This window comes from Drosophila mojavensis, unplaced genomic scaffold (assembly GCF_018153725.1).
Source record: "Drosophila mojavensis isolate 15081-1352.22 unplaced genomic scaffold, ASM1815372v1 contig_16, whole genome shotgun sequence".
NCBI classification, from domain to species: domain Eukaryota; kingdom Metazoa; phylum Arthropoda; class Insecta; order Diptera; family Drosophilidae; genus Drosophila; species Drosophila mojavensis.
The window spans coordinates 5,831,350-5,849,627 of record NW_025318693.1 but is presented as its reverse complement, the minus strand read 5'-3'; the positions used below and the strand labels follow the sequence as shown (position 1 = coordinate 5,849,627).

At 35.1% G+C, this 18,278-nt stretch overlaps 1 protein-coding gene and 1 long non-coding RNA gene across 14 annotated transcripts in view; one reads left to right on the top strand and one right to left on the bottom strand.

The window, feature by feature from the left end:
* Positions 1-18,278, bottom strand: part of LOC6573279 (dystrophin) — a 168,296-nt gene that overhangs the window by 149,045 nt on the left and 973 nt on the right. For 12 of the 13 annotated variants that reach the window (XM_044007349.1, XM_044007342.1, XM_044007343.1 and 9 more), the window contains exon 2: positions 401-555. In XM_044007349.1, coding sequence (XP_043863284.1) covers positions 401-555 — 155 coding nt within the window. Of the gene's footprint in view, positions 1-400; positions 556-16,312; positions 16,605-17,851; positions 17,958-18,278 lie in introns of those variants that run through there. The other variant, XM_044007341.1, reaches the window with a different exon arrangement.
* LOC116804382 lies at positions 596-4,864 on the top strand. Its single transcript, XR_004364379.2, has 4 exons — positions 596-1,168; positions 1,842-2,360; positions 3,805-4,314; positions 4,375-4,864. It is a non-coding gene; the product is annotated as an uncharacterized LOC116804382 (long non-coding RNA).

The following is an 18,278-nucleotide window of genomic DNA, read 5'->3' as shown; positions in this document are numbered from 1 at the left end:
AATAAATTAATAATCGGAGTGAACGATTAGAAGATCCAGTGAACTATGTTCGGTTCTTCATATTTTAATGGTTTCTTCATTCTTCAGCTCAGACAGGCGGACGGACAGGACAGGCTCTGCCTCCTCCATTTTTAATATATTCAGGGTATACAAAAACACGTAAGAAGACTCTAGTCGAGACTGCTCGACTAGGAGATACCCTGAACCCTCTAATCTGATATTCTAATCACTCTGCACTTCTTTTCGGCACAGATACATACACACGCACGATTTGGAACGCGCTCTGCTAACTGCGCAGTAAGCAGCGACTGCGCTTGGGCTGCGCTTCAATGGGTTCAGGGTATAAAAAAGGTATCCCAGCAAAACTTTCTCCAGTCACAGGGTATTTTTTAGCACTTACCAGCTGAGTTTGTGTCAGGGTGCTGAGCAAGGCCAGCAGGCGATGGCCATCTCTCAGGTCCAGGAACAAGTCATTAACTGGTGTGCACTGGGTGTTGCTTAGATGTGAATTGATCCATTTCGTAAAAGTTTTCTTCTGTATGTGCTGTCGTTCATCTGCAAATGGAAAGGAGGGAGAACGAAACATTAGTTAAAGAGTCTGCAAAGATTCGTTTAGCTCTCTCATGGCAGACCTCTGGCCGCATTGGCCACCTTTAATGGCACATTGTAGGCCATCTTGGCGCATGGCTAGCCTCAGAAATTGTTGTCTTTTTATTGCTGTCTCTCTCTCTCTCTTTTTTTCGTTGAAGGTGCCAACGTTTCAAGTTGTTGGCCCGCCGAGTCTGTTTTTTCTAGACTTATTGTCAGGCCAAGCCCAGCTCTTGACTGGCGTTGACTGGAGCTGGCTCCGCTAATGAACGGCACCAAAAACGTGCCAACTGGCTCAAAATCAATTAGTAAAGCCGTCTCACAGCTCAACCGGACCAAACGCTTCCTCAACCCTCTGCGCCATTTGTCAGTTTTGTGTGAAACCGCATTCAGCCAGAAACAAATTCGCAACTTGGTCATGTGCATTCCACCCACGAAACGAGTGCAAGTAGGCTAAAAGCGTCGACTGACGACAGCTCAGTTTAGCTTCACCTCTCGGTGGGCACTCAAGATAGCTTAGACTATTGCCCATAAATATATAGAGACAAAATATATTGGTGCAGCTATCAATAACTATCGGGTGAGTATTTATCCCATTTAGATTAACTTTTCAATTAAAAACATTAACTAACTGTTGAGCAGATAGTTATATTCAAACATCTGTGGCTCAAACTCTTCAGCTGATATTACATTGAGCTTTATAAACCTTCTTTTATCAAAAACTGTGAGAAAATATATATAAATATATAACATATGTTATATATAAATATTGAAATACATTTTTTTTAAATACTAAAAGTATGATTTCATATTTTAATGTGGAAAACATTTGTCTCTGTAGCTATTCTCAGACATAGTCATTTTTAAGAGTCCGTAATTAGACTAGGTTTTAGGATTCAGTTCTTAAAACTGGTAATCTACAAAAACACAAAAAAAAATTTTTTTTAATGCCAAATCTTTCTTAAATATAAATATGCAATCAAAAAGTAAATTAATTAAATTATTTTTATATATTTATCTGTATTTATTTATTTTTATTTTCTTTAACTTATCTATTATATTATATTATTTTTATAAATGTATTTATTATAAATACATATAAATATATGTAACTAATTTATATATTTTTCGGATAAATATATATAATTAAATTCATAATATAATATAATTTAAATATTATTATAAAATTATAAATCGTCATATATGACACACTTTGAGTTAAATTAAAATTATTAAAATGTAAAGAATTTCAGTCTTATTTTTAAGGCCCTTGGCCCATGGATTGCACATCGTGCGCATCTCCTTCACACTGCATCAAAAGTTATGCAGTCTGGCAGGCTTTTGCAATCAACACCTGAACACGAGCTTCAAGGCACCTATCAATCTACGTCCAGGGTGAAACGGCTATTATGGTGCTGTCATTTCACACCATCAGCGAACCAGGCTCATGCGCAGCGCGGTGCCAGTTCAATTCGCTTCATATGTGCCGGGCCATTCCTTGCCATTCTGACGTCAAGCAACGCGCTGGCAATCGAGTGCGACAGGCTGGCTTTGCAACTGATGGACCTGAACCTGCTGGCTGAGGCTTGTCGCCCTGTCGACTCTTGATGTGGAGATGTTGCCCTGAAACTCCTACACAAAACAAACAAAAAAATGGGATTTGATGCCTTGTCTTTACAAGGGCAGAGTGAAAAACATCAAACAGCGATACGATTGTCTTACTAAGCAGTTCAACTACAGTAAACTGTTTGGGCATCAGCTCTAGCGAATGGGTGAGTGATACACTAGTCCTACCCATGACAAGAGTAACTCAAAGTACTGTCAAAACTTGGGATTATGTTTGTATATTATATTCCACTCTAAATTCTTCAATCTGCGACTTCAACTGATTAAATTTATATTTTATTTTTATATACATTTTTATTTTAATTTAATTTATATTTCTATGAGTAATATTTGATTGCATTGACAATTTGTATCGAAAAGTGTGTAAGCTCATTAAAAATGAAATCGCGCTATCGCAATCATCACGAAGCTGGTTTTGCAGCTGCATTCACCACTCAAGGTCGGAGGGATTATGCCGCTGTGGTATGTGGAGCGTGCAGCGTAGTGTCGATGGAAAAGTCTCGGCTATTAATAGTCGTAGCTCAACGTCAGGTCATGGCACGTCACTCGAATTATACGCAGCTTAATGGCCATATAAATGATGATGCCAACAGCTCGGCGAACTAATTGCCGACTTGAAATATTGCTGAGGAGCTGATGAACACGCCCACAACTAATCGATACACACTCTAAAATCACACACGTTTATTGATCGATAATTGCGTTGCAATGCGAAAGGCCATTGAAGGCGACGAGCTTGCCCGGGCAAATTGTTGCATTTGACCCATTAACTGTGGGCAGCCAGGAGGAGCCTTTGCTATGGTCCGTCTATGCAGTCCACTCCATTTGCGGGGCTGAATGTGTAGCCAAACTATTTCTATGACTGCTCTTCAATGGTTTCACTTTGTGAATTTACCTTCTGTCGAATTGTGTATGGGACACATTTTGCGTGCCGTTTGTTAATTAAACTAAATTTCATTATTTGCATTTATAGAGCTCGAGACATCACCAAGGACCAGTCAGGCTAATTAAATGCAATTTACAATTTACTAAGCCATGACCAACTGCCGAGTCATCTGAAAGAAAACTGATGACTCGCAGACTATAGAACCTCACCGAACCCAAAGCAAAGCAAAGCAAAGCAGCAGCATCAATTATACTAATTTTCTGCAGTTGCAGTTGCATTTACAGTTGGCACTGCAATTTAGTGTTGCAGTGGCACTTTTTGTTTACTAGGAAATATTTTTGAATTTCTATCTCAGTTTTTCAATTTTTATGTTTTCTTTTAATTTTTTTAGTTTAGTTCTCTCATGTTGGTTTTTCTAGTTGTTTTTTGGTTTGCCTTTTTTTAGCCAAAAACTCTTTCAGTTAAAGTTGGCCAGCTGGCTAAACCTTGGGCTAGTTGAAAAGTGAAGAGATAGTTATTGAAATAAAAATAAACGGTTTAATTTATTCTTTTAGCTGTTCAACAAAATATAATATAATAAAATATAATTAGTTGCTCATGAAAATTAAGTGGCGTTCATAAGGAATGGTATTTAAGGGAATTCCACAAAATTTCTAATGACTTTTTCTACTACTTTATTACATAATTCTAAATTTTAATTTTAGAAAAATAAATGGATATGGAAGAGGTGAATGAAACACATAAATGATATAGATTTTAATAGATTTGTATTTAATAATAACTTATAAAAGAATGCAAAATCTCGTAAATTCGTATTCATATGGAGTAAAAGAAGTATTAAAAAAATACCTTTTTACCATACGGATACGGCTAATTATTTTGATTGACGCATTGCCATGATTCCAATAGTGAGCATAAACAAATATTCCGCTAGGAATCGTATGCTTCATCTTGATTGTTCCAGGAACTGTTACTGCATTCGCAATTGACAGCATGAGATTGGTTAGCAAAACACCGAACGAATTGACGATGGCATCTACAGTGGCCTCCGTGATGTCGATTGGAATGTCTAGCAGCAGGCCACACACATTCAATTTCATGATTATCTCAGCTGCACATTGGAAAGGCAGAAATGTGATTTCAATCATAATGATGTGCAGCCAGAGATATGTTGACACCGCTTTAAGTGTCGAGTTGCTAGACAATGAACGACAGTGAGTAAAGAATAAATTTTTAATTATATGCCAAGTTATCTTATTGTTCATATTATGAAGATATCGAACTACAGAAACTCTTTGGCAATATATTGTCATATGAAGCAGATGCGCGTTAATATGGCTCATTCCCAAAATGGCCTTCAATGCCTGGACCACAATGAGGAACCAAACAGCATTCCTTATGTAAGCCAAATCCTGCAGCTCATTTTTTTTTTTTTTTTTTATCTGGCATCACAGGCTAAAAATAGTATATAGAGCACAAAGTTCGTGCCATGAATACAACATGGCTTTTGGGGCGAGTTCGCATCTCTCCTCAAGCGGAAATTTTGCTGTCCGTTGGAAAAGCAAAACAAAACTTTTTTAATTCAAATGATAGCATTAACTAAATTTTTGTTTGCTGTACTTTAATGCATTGTTCTCAAAATGAATGTTTCACTAATTGTAGTTTAAAACTCAGTTAAATAATGCTTGGTATATATGTAATATTATGATTAAATAAAAAGTTTTTTTGTATCAAACTCAATTTAGTTTTTTAGAAAGTACATTAAAATTCGATTCTACACAATGCTGAATATTTGATTAAATGAAAAGTTTTTGGGTATCAAACTCAATTTACTTTAAAAGAAAAAAATACTTGAATTCAATTCTACAAAATATTTAGTGAGGCTGTAACAGCAGTTCTATGGAACGTTCAGAAAATGTCTTTCGCTTCTAGATTCTGCTCGTCTGTTTTATATAAAAAACTGAATCTTTTGCATTATAGAATTCACAAATTATCACTTATACTTAATTAAATATATTGCTAAATAAGGTAAATGTTTGTCATAAAAGAAAACTATTTCCGCTGCTGCTATTTATGTATGTATTTTTCCGGGCATAGCGTCAGACCCGTAATGTCAGTTTCAGTTTCAATTTCAATTTCAATTTTGTTGACATTATTACCGAATAATTAACGAACCGAAACGAATGGCTCGAACCCGTGCGTAGCTTCTAGTCTTTATATGTATGTTTAGGTTATATGACTGATAGTGCTGAATGGGCGTCGATTATCAGTAAGAGAGCGCTTCATTCCAGAGTTCCTTCACCTTTGCGAGTTTTCTTGTCGCTGTGCGTGACACACATATACACTCGAGCACATCGTATAAACATTTGTATAAATGCTCATATGTGCGTAGCAAGTATAAATATTTGTTATGGCTGTGTCTCTCTCGGCGTGTGTGTGGTTGTTGTTGTTGACCCAGAGGCAAACGGCACATGCCACAGGCGGGCTCTCAACAATAAACAAAATGTGGCGGAATATTGTTTCAAAGTTTGTTTACACAAATTACAAATTTTGTTGCATACCAAGTAATAATTGAATGCTTAAGGGCCACTGCATTAAAGTATACAAATCCTATATATATAAATCTTATAATAAAATAAAGTATTATGGCAAGGAATATATTTAAACATAAAAAAGATATAACCATTATCAAAAATGCTATAAAAACCCTTTTAATTATTTATTTATAAAATTCGTTAGTTTTTTTTTTAGCTCTATAATATTTATTGTAATAAATATAGACAATAAATGAGCGTTTATCAATGTGATGAATATGAAATGGATATCAAGAAAAATGTTTAGTTCTATATATAATATTTATATATTTTTTCTAGACGAATATTTATTATAAACAATTTGTCATTTGTGTCTTTTGCCACATTGACTTTTTCTCAGTAAGTAAATGAAATGTTATTGATTTACGGTTCAACTTTTATTCACGACCGAAAATTATTATTTTCATAAGCTTTTGACTATTGGACTGATACGACAAAAAATGCCGATTTATGGGTTTTTAATTGAAAGCAATAAAAAAAAAAACTTACAAACAGAAAAACAATCATTGTCAGCAGATGCCATGTGGGCGTTCTGGGTGTGAACCGAGCTGTGTATATGTGTGTGTGTGTGTGTGCTTGGCTCGAACACAATGGAGTGTGACAAAGCCGCAAATCGAAATAATCGCAAATGTATTGATGGCAATGACATCAGTCTGTCAATCCCTCACTATTCAATTGAACCCAAGTCAACTTCAATTATTTGTATGCAAAAATGAAAACAATAATTCTTGCTTACTGATTTATATATCAATTAACCGTGAAACTGTAACGATGTTTTTATTCAACAATGCAGAGATAACAAGCAGCAGGAAAATATTAACTGAATGTTAATTAACTTTTCCTTAGGCAGTATTTAACTCATGGGAATATTGCGAAATATATACATATGTATGATAACTGTAATAAAACTATTGCAAACAGTTTCTCGGCTATTTAAGACTTCTTATCAATGCTTTGTAAGTTTAAAAACAAAGTATAGTATAGTATAGTCATACTATTGTTTATACCTAATTTAATAACATTCTTGTATACATGAAGAATACTTCTGTAATATATACATACATATATATTATATTCCTGTTCAGCATGTAACGTCGAATCTCTTGCAACTTAAAATTACTATCGAACTATTTACTATCATATAAGATGCCAGTCATTCCTATGGAGGGTCTTTTCACACAGTTTTTACCAGCATTTTCATTGCATTTTTTTTTTTTTCTTTTGCAAATATTTGCCTGTAAAAGAAAACGCACCTGCAATTTCCATAGGGAATATATCGAGAGCTTCAAAATATGACTTGCTTTAACATATTCTGTTTCAATAAGAAAGAGAACTCTCACCAGACCATGCTCCATGTTCAGTATAAAACTTATTCAACCTTCTTATCGAAAATAAACATAGAAATGTGCAAATGCTAGCTTTCTAGTTTAAAAGCTTTAAGGGTTTATTATAAATTAGTCAGTCAGTCAGTCGTAACGAGCACCTTTTTTTTTTTTTTTTTTAGTATACGTTTCTGTGTATTTATGAAAGTACGTAAATTTTGCATCAGCCATGTTTTCATAGCTCTTACGGCAAGGCCCCTGAACGCATCAGCGACTTTGTGCGGCATGAGTTTATAATGACAATTCCGTAAAGCCTGGCATGTTATATGGATGTGTGTGTGTGTGTGTGTATGTGTTTGTGTGAATATGACCCCAGGCAGCTTCAATTTTAATTGCCTTTCGTTGCTGTATTTTACAGCCCATTTGGGGTATGCACCACCGCACCACCAACACCATCCAGCATAATCAGCATTTTCCATTTCATTCATAACGCCCACATTGTATGAAGCGGCTTGTGCTACTTACTATATATTCACATGTATGTAGGTAAAAGTATATGCATATATTGTATGTACCGCAGTAACTGTATTTATTTACGGTTTTTACTTTTTATCAGTCTTATTGCCTGTGTAAAGTTTGATTATCGCCACTTATAAGTCGCTTGGTACGTGACACTGTGTCGCATTATCGAAGTTTACAGTTGCACTTAAGCGGAATATTTAAATAATATAATTAAAGGTGTGAACTTACAAAAGATAAAATAAAATAGCATAAAATATAATATAATAATATTATATATAAAATTTTTTGCTGCTATGTCCAACTCTTTCTAGGCAAACTCAACGATTAATATAAAGTTATTCTAGACTTTCCTTTAAGCCTTATTTCACTTACTTAATACACACATACATACATACAAATTGACATTTGTATATAAGAAATTTTTCATTTGCCCTAGATATATTGCTGCACACTACGTCTGTCATATTCGATATATGAAATCAATTCGACATTGAAACAATTTTTCATATAATCGCGCATACATACAATAAATATGCATATGTCTTAGTGTATTTTCGCTCTGCTGTGCAGCATTTGCATATATATTTGGTTATGTTGTTTGTATGTATATAAAGTTTGATGCTAACAATTGTTTTTTATTTATTTTTATACTCTTTTTTTTGTTGCTTCTCAATAAAAAAATCGCAAAATACGATTGAAGGAGATGGCAAAAAACACACACACATCCATGTTTTATTCAATCGGAGCAGTGTGAGGGCCCTAACGTTGTGAATTCAAATAAGAACTGTTTGTGTGTAATGCTTTTGTATATAAACAGGCAGACATACGTAAGTATATCCCATGTGGGTCAGTTAAAAAATGGAACTAAAGCGTAAAGCCCAAGTGTTTATTACTTTCGCGTGCTTCGAGCATAGCTGGCAGCATATCAAGTCCCAGTGTAGCAGTTGGACTTTTGTTTTTATGTAGCCCCCTAATTAAATTTGATACAATGAAACCTTGAACAATATTGGTAAATTGTTTTTGACTTATCAAAGTGTGGCATATATGAAAATGATAAAAGTAGTACAGAGCAGTAGCATTTCATTTGAAATACTTCGAAATGTAAATAAAATAAAATTGTAAACAGCTGTTGTATGTCAAAGTTGAAAGAAACCCAGAATATATTTCCAAGCAAATTATGCACCTGATTGAAAATTCCTCCGTACTACTAACTGGCGCTCCATCGAACTGCGTGTATTGCCTGTTAATGGCCCAACATAGCTAAGGTTCCCATATTAGGCAACACATTTTTGTTGTCGTCTGTGAACAAACTACAGCTACAGCAAATTAAATGCATCATTCAAACAAACATTTGGGGCCACTCTGGCCCGCATAAATTAGTATACGAACTGCATTTCAATGTGTGCCACAACCGCCGAAAAATGTCAGAAGATCATGGGATAACCAGTTGGGCCGGCAGCCAGCATGTCCAACACTACGAGAGTGTTTCTTGAATGTCTGCCACAAGGCTTATCAACGTGGGGGACAACAAGACCCAAGTCATGTCTATGTCTATAGCGAAACAGCCAGCCAGCCAGCCAGCCAGCCAGCCCAACGAGCCAGCCACAAAAAGTCAAAGCCCCCACAATTGCCCACCTCCGCTGCTGCGACGCCCTCAATTGGCTTTTGGCCGCCTTCTCCGACGCGTTGGCTGCATTGGTCTAGTGCCGTTTGGCCGGGCTCAGTTCAGCGTGTGCCAGCGGAAGTTTTAATTCATTTTTGTTGCTTTACAAATATGTTTATTTTTATTTTTTTTTTTTAAAGCCGCCGCTCAACTCAGCTTGGTCAACACTTTGGGCAGCGCTTCCGATAGTCGAGGCTGGCGAATTTGCATATTTTACCGGATGGGAAGCACTTGAAATTAGCATGCACCGTTACTTGGCAGGGTGTGACATTATTGTTATTATTAACTTGGTACTGCATAACGGTTACGATAATAATAGCAACAATTGCAGTGAGTACCTAAAGATTTCTCAGTATTTTTATTAGTTTTACTCATAATTAGATTCGCTTATAATGAAATTTAGAGAGAGAAACAGCAATAAATTGATATAAACTAAAATCATTTGTTGAAAATATTATTTCAATTCTTAGGGCCATTTTATAGTGAATATTTAATGCACTAATATAACAATATAAAAAATATTTAAAATAATAGCAATCAATTTTAAATAGATTTTTTTAAATAGCTTTTATTATTTTTTTAAGTTTAATTAGTAAGTTTGAATGGTTTGATTTATTATTTTATTAATTTTTATTTTTTAATAAGTTTCCTTAATTATTATTTTAATTTATTTTGTTTTATATTATTTATTTGATGTAACCTTAAATTTGCTTTAAGTGTATTTCTACTTAATTTAAACATATAAATTAATATTAATTTGCTGTCAAAAAGGATCAAGCAATTATAATGCAATGTGAAACAAATTAATTGTTGAATATTTAATTTTAATTCACTATTATGTATTGACAAATCTTTTGTATTAATTACAATATATTAATAACTATTCTTACATTAATTGTATTTAATATGTTTTAAGTTCCATTGCTACAATACAATTCTTTCCAGTTTTGTGTCTAAAATTTTTGATATTTGTGAATAATTTCTAGCTTAATCAATGCGTAATATCCAACTGTATTTCTAGTCCATGTAGACTACCAAACTACAGGTAAATAATCCCCTGCGAGTAAGCCAGTTCTGACTGCCTTAATCTGCCTCCAGTAGCATTAATTTCAAATGCATTTAGATTGGGCAACATTATTCGCAGCATTTTAAACAGTTTTGCAAAGCACTTTACTCTTGACACTTTGCAATTAGATAATTCGTGACGATGGCATTGCATGAAAAATGTGCTGGGCCTAGCCTAGACGCTGGCCCACTCGGAATACTTAACGCCTTATTAAGTTTCGCTTCGGTTGGGTTGATTGTGGTCTGGCTGCGTGGTCTGGCTTTCTTAAGAAATTTCATTACGAATTCACTTAGGCGACAGGTTTTTTGTGTTGAACTGACAAAACGCCGCGATTGCTGCTTAAATTTTACGCATTCATTAATGTTGCGGATAATTGAATTTACTTATCGTGAAATACATTCATTCATACATTAAACACGACTCTGCGACTCTGCTGACAGTCGCAATGTTGTCGCCAACAACAGCAGCAACAACAACAACAACTACTGGTAGCATTGACTAATGCAAACAACGATAATGATGGCCCGACTCCAGAGACAGTACACACTCATGAGAAAGAAGAAGACTTAACGATTCGGCACTTGAACACAAACAGGTTCTCTCGCCCGACCGCAGCACTTCTGTATAGCCAGCCACATACTCTCGGCCAAAAAATGCGGGACTTAAATGCGAATAGCCTGTTCCTCCTAAATACAGACGCATGGAAATGCTCGCATTGGCCAGGAGATTGTCGGCATTGTCGGCTGCCCCCAGGAAGTATTCAATGACGCTTCAGTAATTTCAGTATTTACAACAATTGCCAGCTGAATCATTTGAAAGAGAGTCGAGCTACATTTTAGAATTTAGCTAATGGAAAAGCTGTTAGAGAAGTAGGTATTCAAATGCCAATCTAGGTATTTCACTTTAAAAAACTAAATGAAATTAACATAACTAAAGTTTTTTTTTTTTTTTTTTTTTTTGAATTAAATTCTTGATTAACTGAAAAACAAAGACATGAATCAATGGGAGTTTGTTTTTGTCAATATTTTTATGATATGTTATGGCTTATCTAATTGAAATACTTTATATATATTTATATATATATATATATATATATATATATATATATATATATATATATATATATATATATATATATATATATATATTTTTTTTTTTTTTTTTTTTTTTTTTTTAAATTAAATATTTTCTGTGTTCAGCCGAAGATTTAAGGTATTGATTGTAGTAAAAATGAATTAATTAAATTAAGATTATTAACCGAATTTTGACTGAAATGGAATCTTATATATATCATAGAAAAATAACAGTTTTATATAATATATTACACACAATTATTGTCTACAGCCATTTAACAGCTATGTTAAACAGCTATTATTAGCACCTCTTTAAGGCCAACGATTAGCTTCAGCATTTCTTTCGAGCTCTTGTTTTCTTTGTTAATACCAATAGCGTCAGTAAGGCGTCGAAATATTTACAGTTCGTAATGTTTGACATTCACTTGGCAATGTCTCGATTCTCTGTGGGCTTTTTAAAGTCCACTTAAGTCGATTGATTGTTAAGTGCCTCCAAGTTCATGTCTGACTAGTCAAATGAACAATTTACGAAGATATACACACAGATAGATATTTATAAATGTATATAGATTCCTATATACATATAGTATGTATGTTATAATATTTTTAAAAATGTTTTTTGTTTTTTTTGTATTCCCATTGTCGCAATTAAATTGATAGGACTTTTAAAGCTGGCATAGCCGTAACATTTCCTATTGAAGCGTGAGAATGATTTCCAGTCATGTGTTATTAATTTATGCGCTGTTGGCGAGTTGTTGGACAAGTAAATTCAAGTTGTTCGAACATTTATATAAATTTAAGATAACTGATATTATATAGATGATGCTCGCTCAATCGCTTTGTCTGTCTCATAAAATTATAGGCAATTAAATAATTGCAATTGCAAATTTTAAGAGAAGAACGGCTAAATAATGTAAATTACATAATGGAATTAAGAATATTATTATAATTTAATCAAGTTTTATGTCTCATGCAAAGGCTTGCCTAAGCTTAAACAATTTTGGAATTATGAAAATTTATACTAACTTTACTAGTTAATGCTACTTTAGTAATAAATAATATATTATTATAATAGTTTCTTTGAATTAATTAAAATTAAAACACCTCGATGAGCTGAACAATATAGTGGCCATGGTATCTTGTTTTTATAGCATATATAGTTATATAAAGAATATGGTAAGGAATTACCCTATAATTTGTCAAATTTAAAATAATATTAATATTAATATATGTATGTACACATAAAATTAGCATATATAAACTTTATAACTATAATTAAAAAGCCAATAAATAAATGAAAATGAATGAATGTTTGCAATTAAAATGAATACAAATTATTTTTGGCAATTTAGTCAAGGTCGCAATAAAGACAAATATAAATAAAAGCTGACAGATCCCAATAAAATGAACTGCGAAATGTCTGGCTTTCGTATAAATTAAAACAGAGAACTATATACCATATTTGTAGTGTTGTTGTGAAAACAGAAGACAGGTGACATAATATTCGATCGTTAGCGTCAGATGAAAGATGATCTCAATAAGATCTACAGCGATCAGCTTGGACTCTGTAGACTTTTGCACTTATATATGGTAAATTGAATGAATTGAGCAAATACCTAAAAAGCCGCAAACTCGGCTAGTAATTGATCTATCAATTTATCTATTATCAACTTCAAAGCGAATGCGATCTTCGGGTTTCACGTGCCCAGCCCCAGCCCAGTGCATCGCAGCTGTAGATCGCCATCACAGGCCCAATCATTCTCTCAGTGTGTAGCCAATCAATTTGTATGGGCAGCAAGTTGCGTTGTGGCACTACCCTCAATATTAATTCAATTCATAACTCAAACCGTCTTATCAGTCACATTGATTGATGTTGCGTGCATCGAGGCAAACGCAATGAAGTAAATGCATATTTTATTTCTGTATACATGGGATCATAAAAGAGAAAGGGAACTTTAAACTGTGATATTTTCTTTTTCTGCACATATATATACGTATATATACGTATAAAGCGATACGATCCGAGCTCCATGATTTGTGACGCTTCAATGCGGTTTCTCGTGCCTCTCTTGGCGTTAAAAGGCAAAGCTGCGAGTCCAAGTCAATGGATCCTAACGTTTATGGTCAAGTGAGTATTGCAAGCATTTCACTCAGTTTGAGATGTGAGCAGAGCTTTTGCTTTTACCTTGATATCTTGGCCACTCCATATGGCCAGTCAATTTGCCTTATTGGCCAGTCAAACTTTCTAATTAGACATGGCTCGTCTCCCGCCTCGCTGGGCGGGAGAACATTCGCCCGGAGCTAACGTTAACTATTATTAACTATTATCATTACTAATGCCTGTTGACAGCCGGTGCAATGTTTACTTTCAGTTACGAGCAGCGTTCGTACAACAAACTTACAAGTGCTTATACAATACACACAGCTGTGTATTTGTTTATATACGCGTACACATACACGCACATATACACCTATACAAACATACATATGTAGTTTCGCAGAGCAATAACTAGTCACGTTCGAACACAATTAGTAAAACAAGTTTGTTAACGATAAGAGCGTACTTTAGACTGAGCCAAATGAATATTAAAATATAGGCTTTGAAGAGAGCGGTAGGGATACGTGCGCTTATCCCAGAAGAGCCTCTACTTATTGCTTTCCCCTTATGTAATACAAATTAAATCTGATATATTTTCAGACAAAAATTAATTAAGTACCTCTTCAATATTCACTTTGAGTTTATATTTCTTTTAATTGAATGCAATTTTTAAACTTGCAATTTACGAAATGTTATCAAAGAAATTGCTCTTTTTTGTTTTCAATTAAAAATTTATATTAAAATGCAGTTATTGAAGTGTATACTCGTTTATGAAATGAAAAAGAATATGTTGACCATTATGAAGCATTATGAAGGCATAGCAAAACAGGAATTGCCCTACAATATATATAATCCATATTCAACGTGAGATTAGTAATATGGTACGCCACATGGGGCTTGGCCAAAATAGCAATTTTTCTAAGCCCTGAACGAGTATTCTGCAGCCGCTTAAGCTCGACTGCAATGTTGAATTATATATGTACATATATATATATCAATAGTAATATTTACATTCCGCGCTTCAAAAATATTTGGTTATACAAATTAAAAAGGAAGAGAGAGCGAGCGAGAGGGAGAGTCGAAAGGAAGCAACTCGATAAATATATATATGCATATGTAAAACATGTATGTATATATGTACATAATATACACACACACACACATGTACACATATGTTTGTTTGTAGTAAATACAGTTAATTTGAATCATCAGTTTGGCGCCAATTGCGTGACCGCACTTTAAGCATCATTTAGTTTATCTTTGGGACTGTGCCTAACAAGCACTCAGACCCCGATTAAATTAACCCCATTGACAAGGAACATGATGAAGAAGTAGAAGAAGAAGAAGCAGCAGACTACGCAAAAAGCTCAAAGCTCGTGCCCCCATTTGAGTTTAATTTCTTCAGAAATTAAACAATTTCTTTGCACCAGCCCTGACAATTGTCAGCTCGCATCGAACTGGCAATTGCGACCACATGTTGCACACGCCCGCCACGGGCACACACCCCATTCACAAGCGCACACACACACGCACACACACACGGCCAGAGAGTGGGCATCTGCATTTCTCGCATAGCTCGTTTCACTGAGCATTTAATGATCAGACAACTAGCGGGCGTGGTCCAATTGCCGGCGCTGGCGGTTTCGCTCTATAAGCACGACGACAACAATAATATTCAAATATATATACATGTACATATGTATGTGTGTGTCTTGTGTGCGTCCCTCTGCCCGTTGCGTAACCCGCGCACTAATGAGCTCCAACCGCTGTGAGGCTTGTAGGCAGAGTGTTTGGGTCTATCGGTAATTGAGATTCGATTTGGTATCGAGCCGCAGCAATTTGTATTTGCCATTTGCCACAATTTATGTGTATGTGTGTCTGTGTGTGTGTGTGTGTGGGCTTAACTTTGGGCCTTCTGTCTCCATGTCCCTGTCCATGTCTGTGTCTGTGTCTGTCTCTGGTTTGTCTGCCACAACCAGCTGCTGCTGCTGCTCCTGCTGCTGCTGCTGCTGCTGCTGCTGGCTTTGACTGCTGCGGAATGCGAATGCGCATTTGCATCTGGCCACATGTGTCTATGACTGACTGTCCGTTTCTCAGTCTCCCCGTCCGTACGTCTGTCTTCAATTGAATGTGGAGCACATGTGAGTGAAAAACGCTTGCGCCCCATAAAATTTATGGATATACACATATACATATACACACATATGCAGCTGTCTGTATAACTCAAGATTACAACTTTGCAATTTGTTAGTTCAAGTTTTTTTAATGGTTTTCCATTTGCAATGGGACTTCCTAAGTGCAGGCCGTAATTTGCTAGCCATTATGATTTCAGCTACTGTATCATTAATTCAAATTCTCTGGCAATGCGATCATCAATATTGATTACATCGACACCATAAACTCTGCAACTCATCAATAACGAACGGGCTACAGTGATATTAATGCATAAAGAATACTTTTTGTGCGGTCCATGATATACATTCTGTGATCTATACGTAGCCGATCTCAACTCGAATATGATCTTAGAAACAGCTAAATTTATTGCTTTTCAATATTTTTAAAGATAATATCCAAAAGATAGATATTTAGAGATCATGGTTCATCATGGTATTAAATAAATATTGTTTTCCTGTGATTATATAGTGAAATATAGTCCCGTGTATTTTTTAGTCGACTATTACATATTTCATATAGAAATACATATATCTTATCGCCCAATTTTACACATTAAATCAATTTATTAGTTTATTCTTAAATTTTATATTTTTTTAAATATCAAGAGATTGGTAATTGAAATTCTAAAGATGTCATAATTAATTTATATTATAAATATTCTTAGTTCACTTTCATAATAATATTAATTCCATTGCTTACCAATTAAAATTGCTGGTTCCATTTTCGTAAGTCGCTCTTAATAAAAATTGGGTTAGATCCCGAGTTTCGTTGGGTTGAAAACACGTAATTCGATTATTTCCAAATTTTTGATTGTATTAAATTGCTGAATCACATAGCCTTTATTCCACTTCTCTTTGTCGTAAGACTCTATTTATGATTATTTCATTGACATTATTTTCACTTTCTCACTTGTTTTTTGCTTCTCCCTTTATTCTTGTATTTCGTAATATTTCGCGGAAATTATTGAAAATAAAGGCGCGCTCGTGGGTTTCTGGATAAATAACATTTTATACAAATATGAGGTGCAAAATTTGGTGGGAAACAAGAAATAAGAACTGACACCTGCAGCGTACCTGCCTTGAAATTGATGTTTGCAAAAGCAAAATAAACACAGAGAGTAAAAGATAAAAATGGAAAAAAAAATGTCAAGCACAGCATAAAAAAACACAAACACTTAAACAAATACAAATGCTAAGCGAGGGGGCGACCGAGCGAGTGGGAGAGCAGAAGAAACTACCGTTAAACAGCAGAGAGCTATTGCCTTAATGAGTTTCTAGTTTGTTTGCATGCCATTTGTTGTGGCTTGGTTAATTTAACACGCCTTTTAGTTTGTTGTTTACTTATTTTGATAGTGCAGCCCGTTTTTTTCTCATTTTATCAATGTGTGTATTCCTTATCGCAGCACATGAGAGAGCGAGCGAGAGAGAGAGAGAGCGAGAAGCAACACAGGTGGTTGTTTCTCTTGCGCTCTTCCGTTCTGGTGCTTGATCAGAAAACAAACACCGGGTTGAGGTTGAGTTGGAACGGCTGGTAAAATGGAACACGTAGTGAGCACATTCCAATACGCAAGCACGCGCATGGAAAGGGAAAACCAGATATGAAACAGTGGCATGGTGGAACAGACAACAGTTTCGCTGCCGCTAACTCTGCTGACGTCGCTGTTGCCGTCTCGGGTAATTTGTGAGTCAAAGAATCAGGCAGTAAAAACAACTACAATTTGTGTGCCTGTGTGCGGCAGCGTGATGTTATATGTATATGAATGCGTGCGTGTGTGTATTTGTGTTTAAGTGTGTATGTATGTGTGGGAACAAGAAAAAGAGTTAAAGGCAGAAAATGCCACAGAAAATTTGTTTTTTCGCTAGAAATAAACACACAAACGGTCAAGCAGGTACGACAAATATTTATATTTGATGTATATTTCACTTTAATTAAACAATAGGATTATGATTATTATGTTATTTCTATAAGCAACTTGTTGCTTGGCACCGACAACACAATCACTCTGCACTTGAACTTGCTGCGCCGTTGACGCCATCATCGGCGTCCGCGTTTAATTGAATTTTTGCACAGCCTTTGAGCCAACGAAACGAGCGAATTCTCATTGTGCTTAGCGCACATTTGGATTACACACTTTTAATTAAACATTTAAAGCCACTTTAATGGCGCATATTACAGTGTGAGGCGGTGCTTTGTACGACGCGTTTTTATAGCTACCCTTTTTTTTGCTTTTTACTTTACCTTTTGATTGTTTCTGTTTCTGTTTCGTTTTACCGCTACCATAAAAAAAAACGTAAAAACCTTCCGCGCACTTAAAGCGAAGTTTCTCGCGCGACTGCGCTGTCGTGACTGTCTGATTGGAGCAAACCGATCTTTAGAGCAAGCGGCAGTGCCAGCTATTTTTGAGAGGCAACAAAACGCCAGCTAAAAACTTCGGCTAAATTTGTGAGCAACGACATTTCAGCTACTATGTCACAAAATGAGCAACGTCTATTGTTGTTGATAATTCTCTTGTAATGTAACAGCATTTCGTTTATTAAATCATACTTATTTAACTATATAAAATGTTTAATATTGATCGAAATATATACCACAATCGGGATGGATAAAAATAGCTAAGTGAACTGCCAGCACTGTTAAGCGACGCAAGAGCGGGCAAGCCACAGAA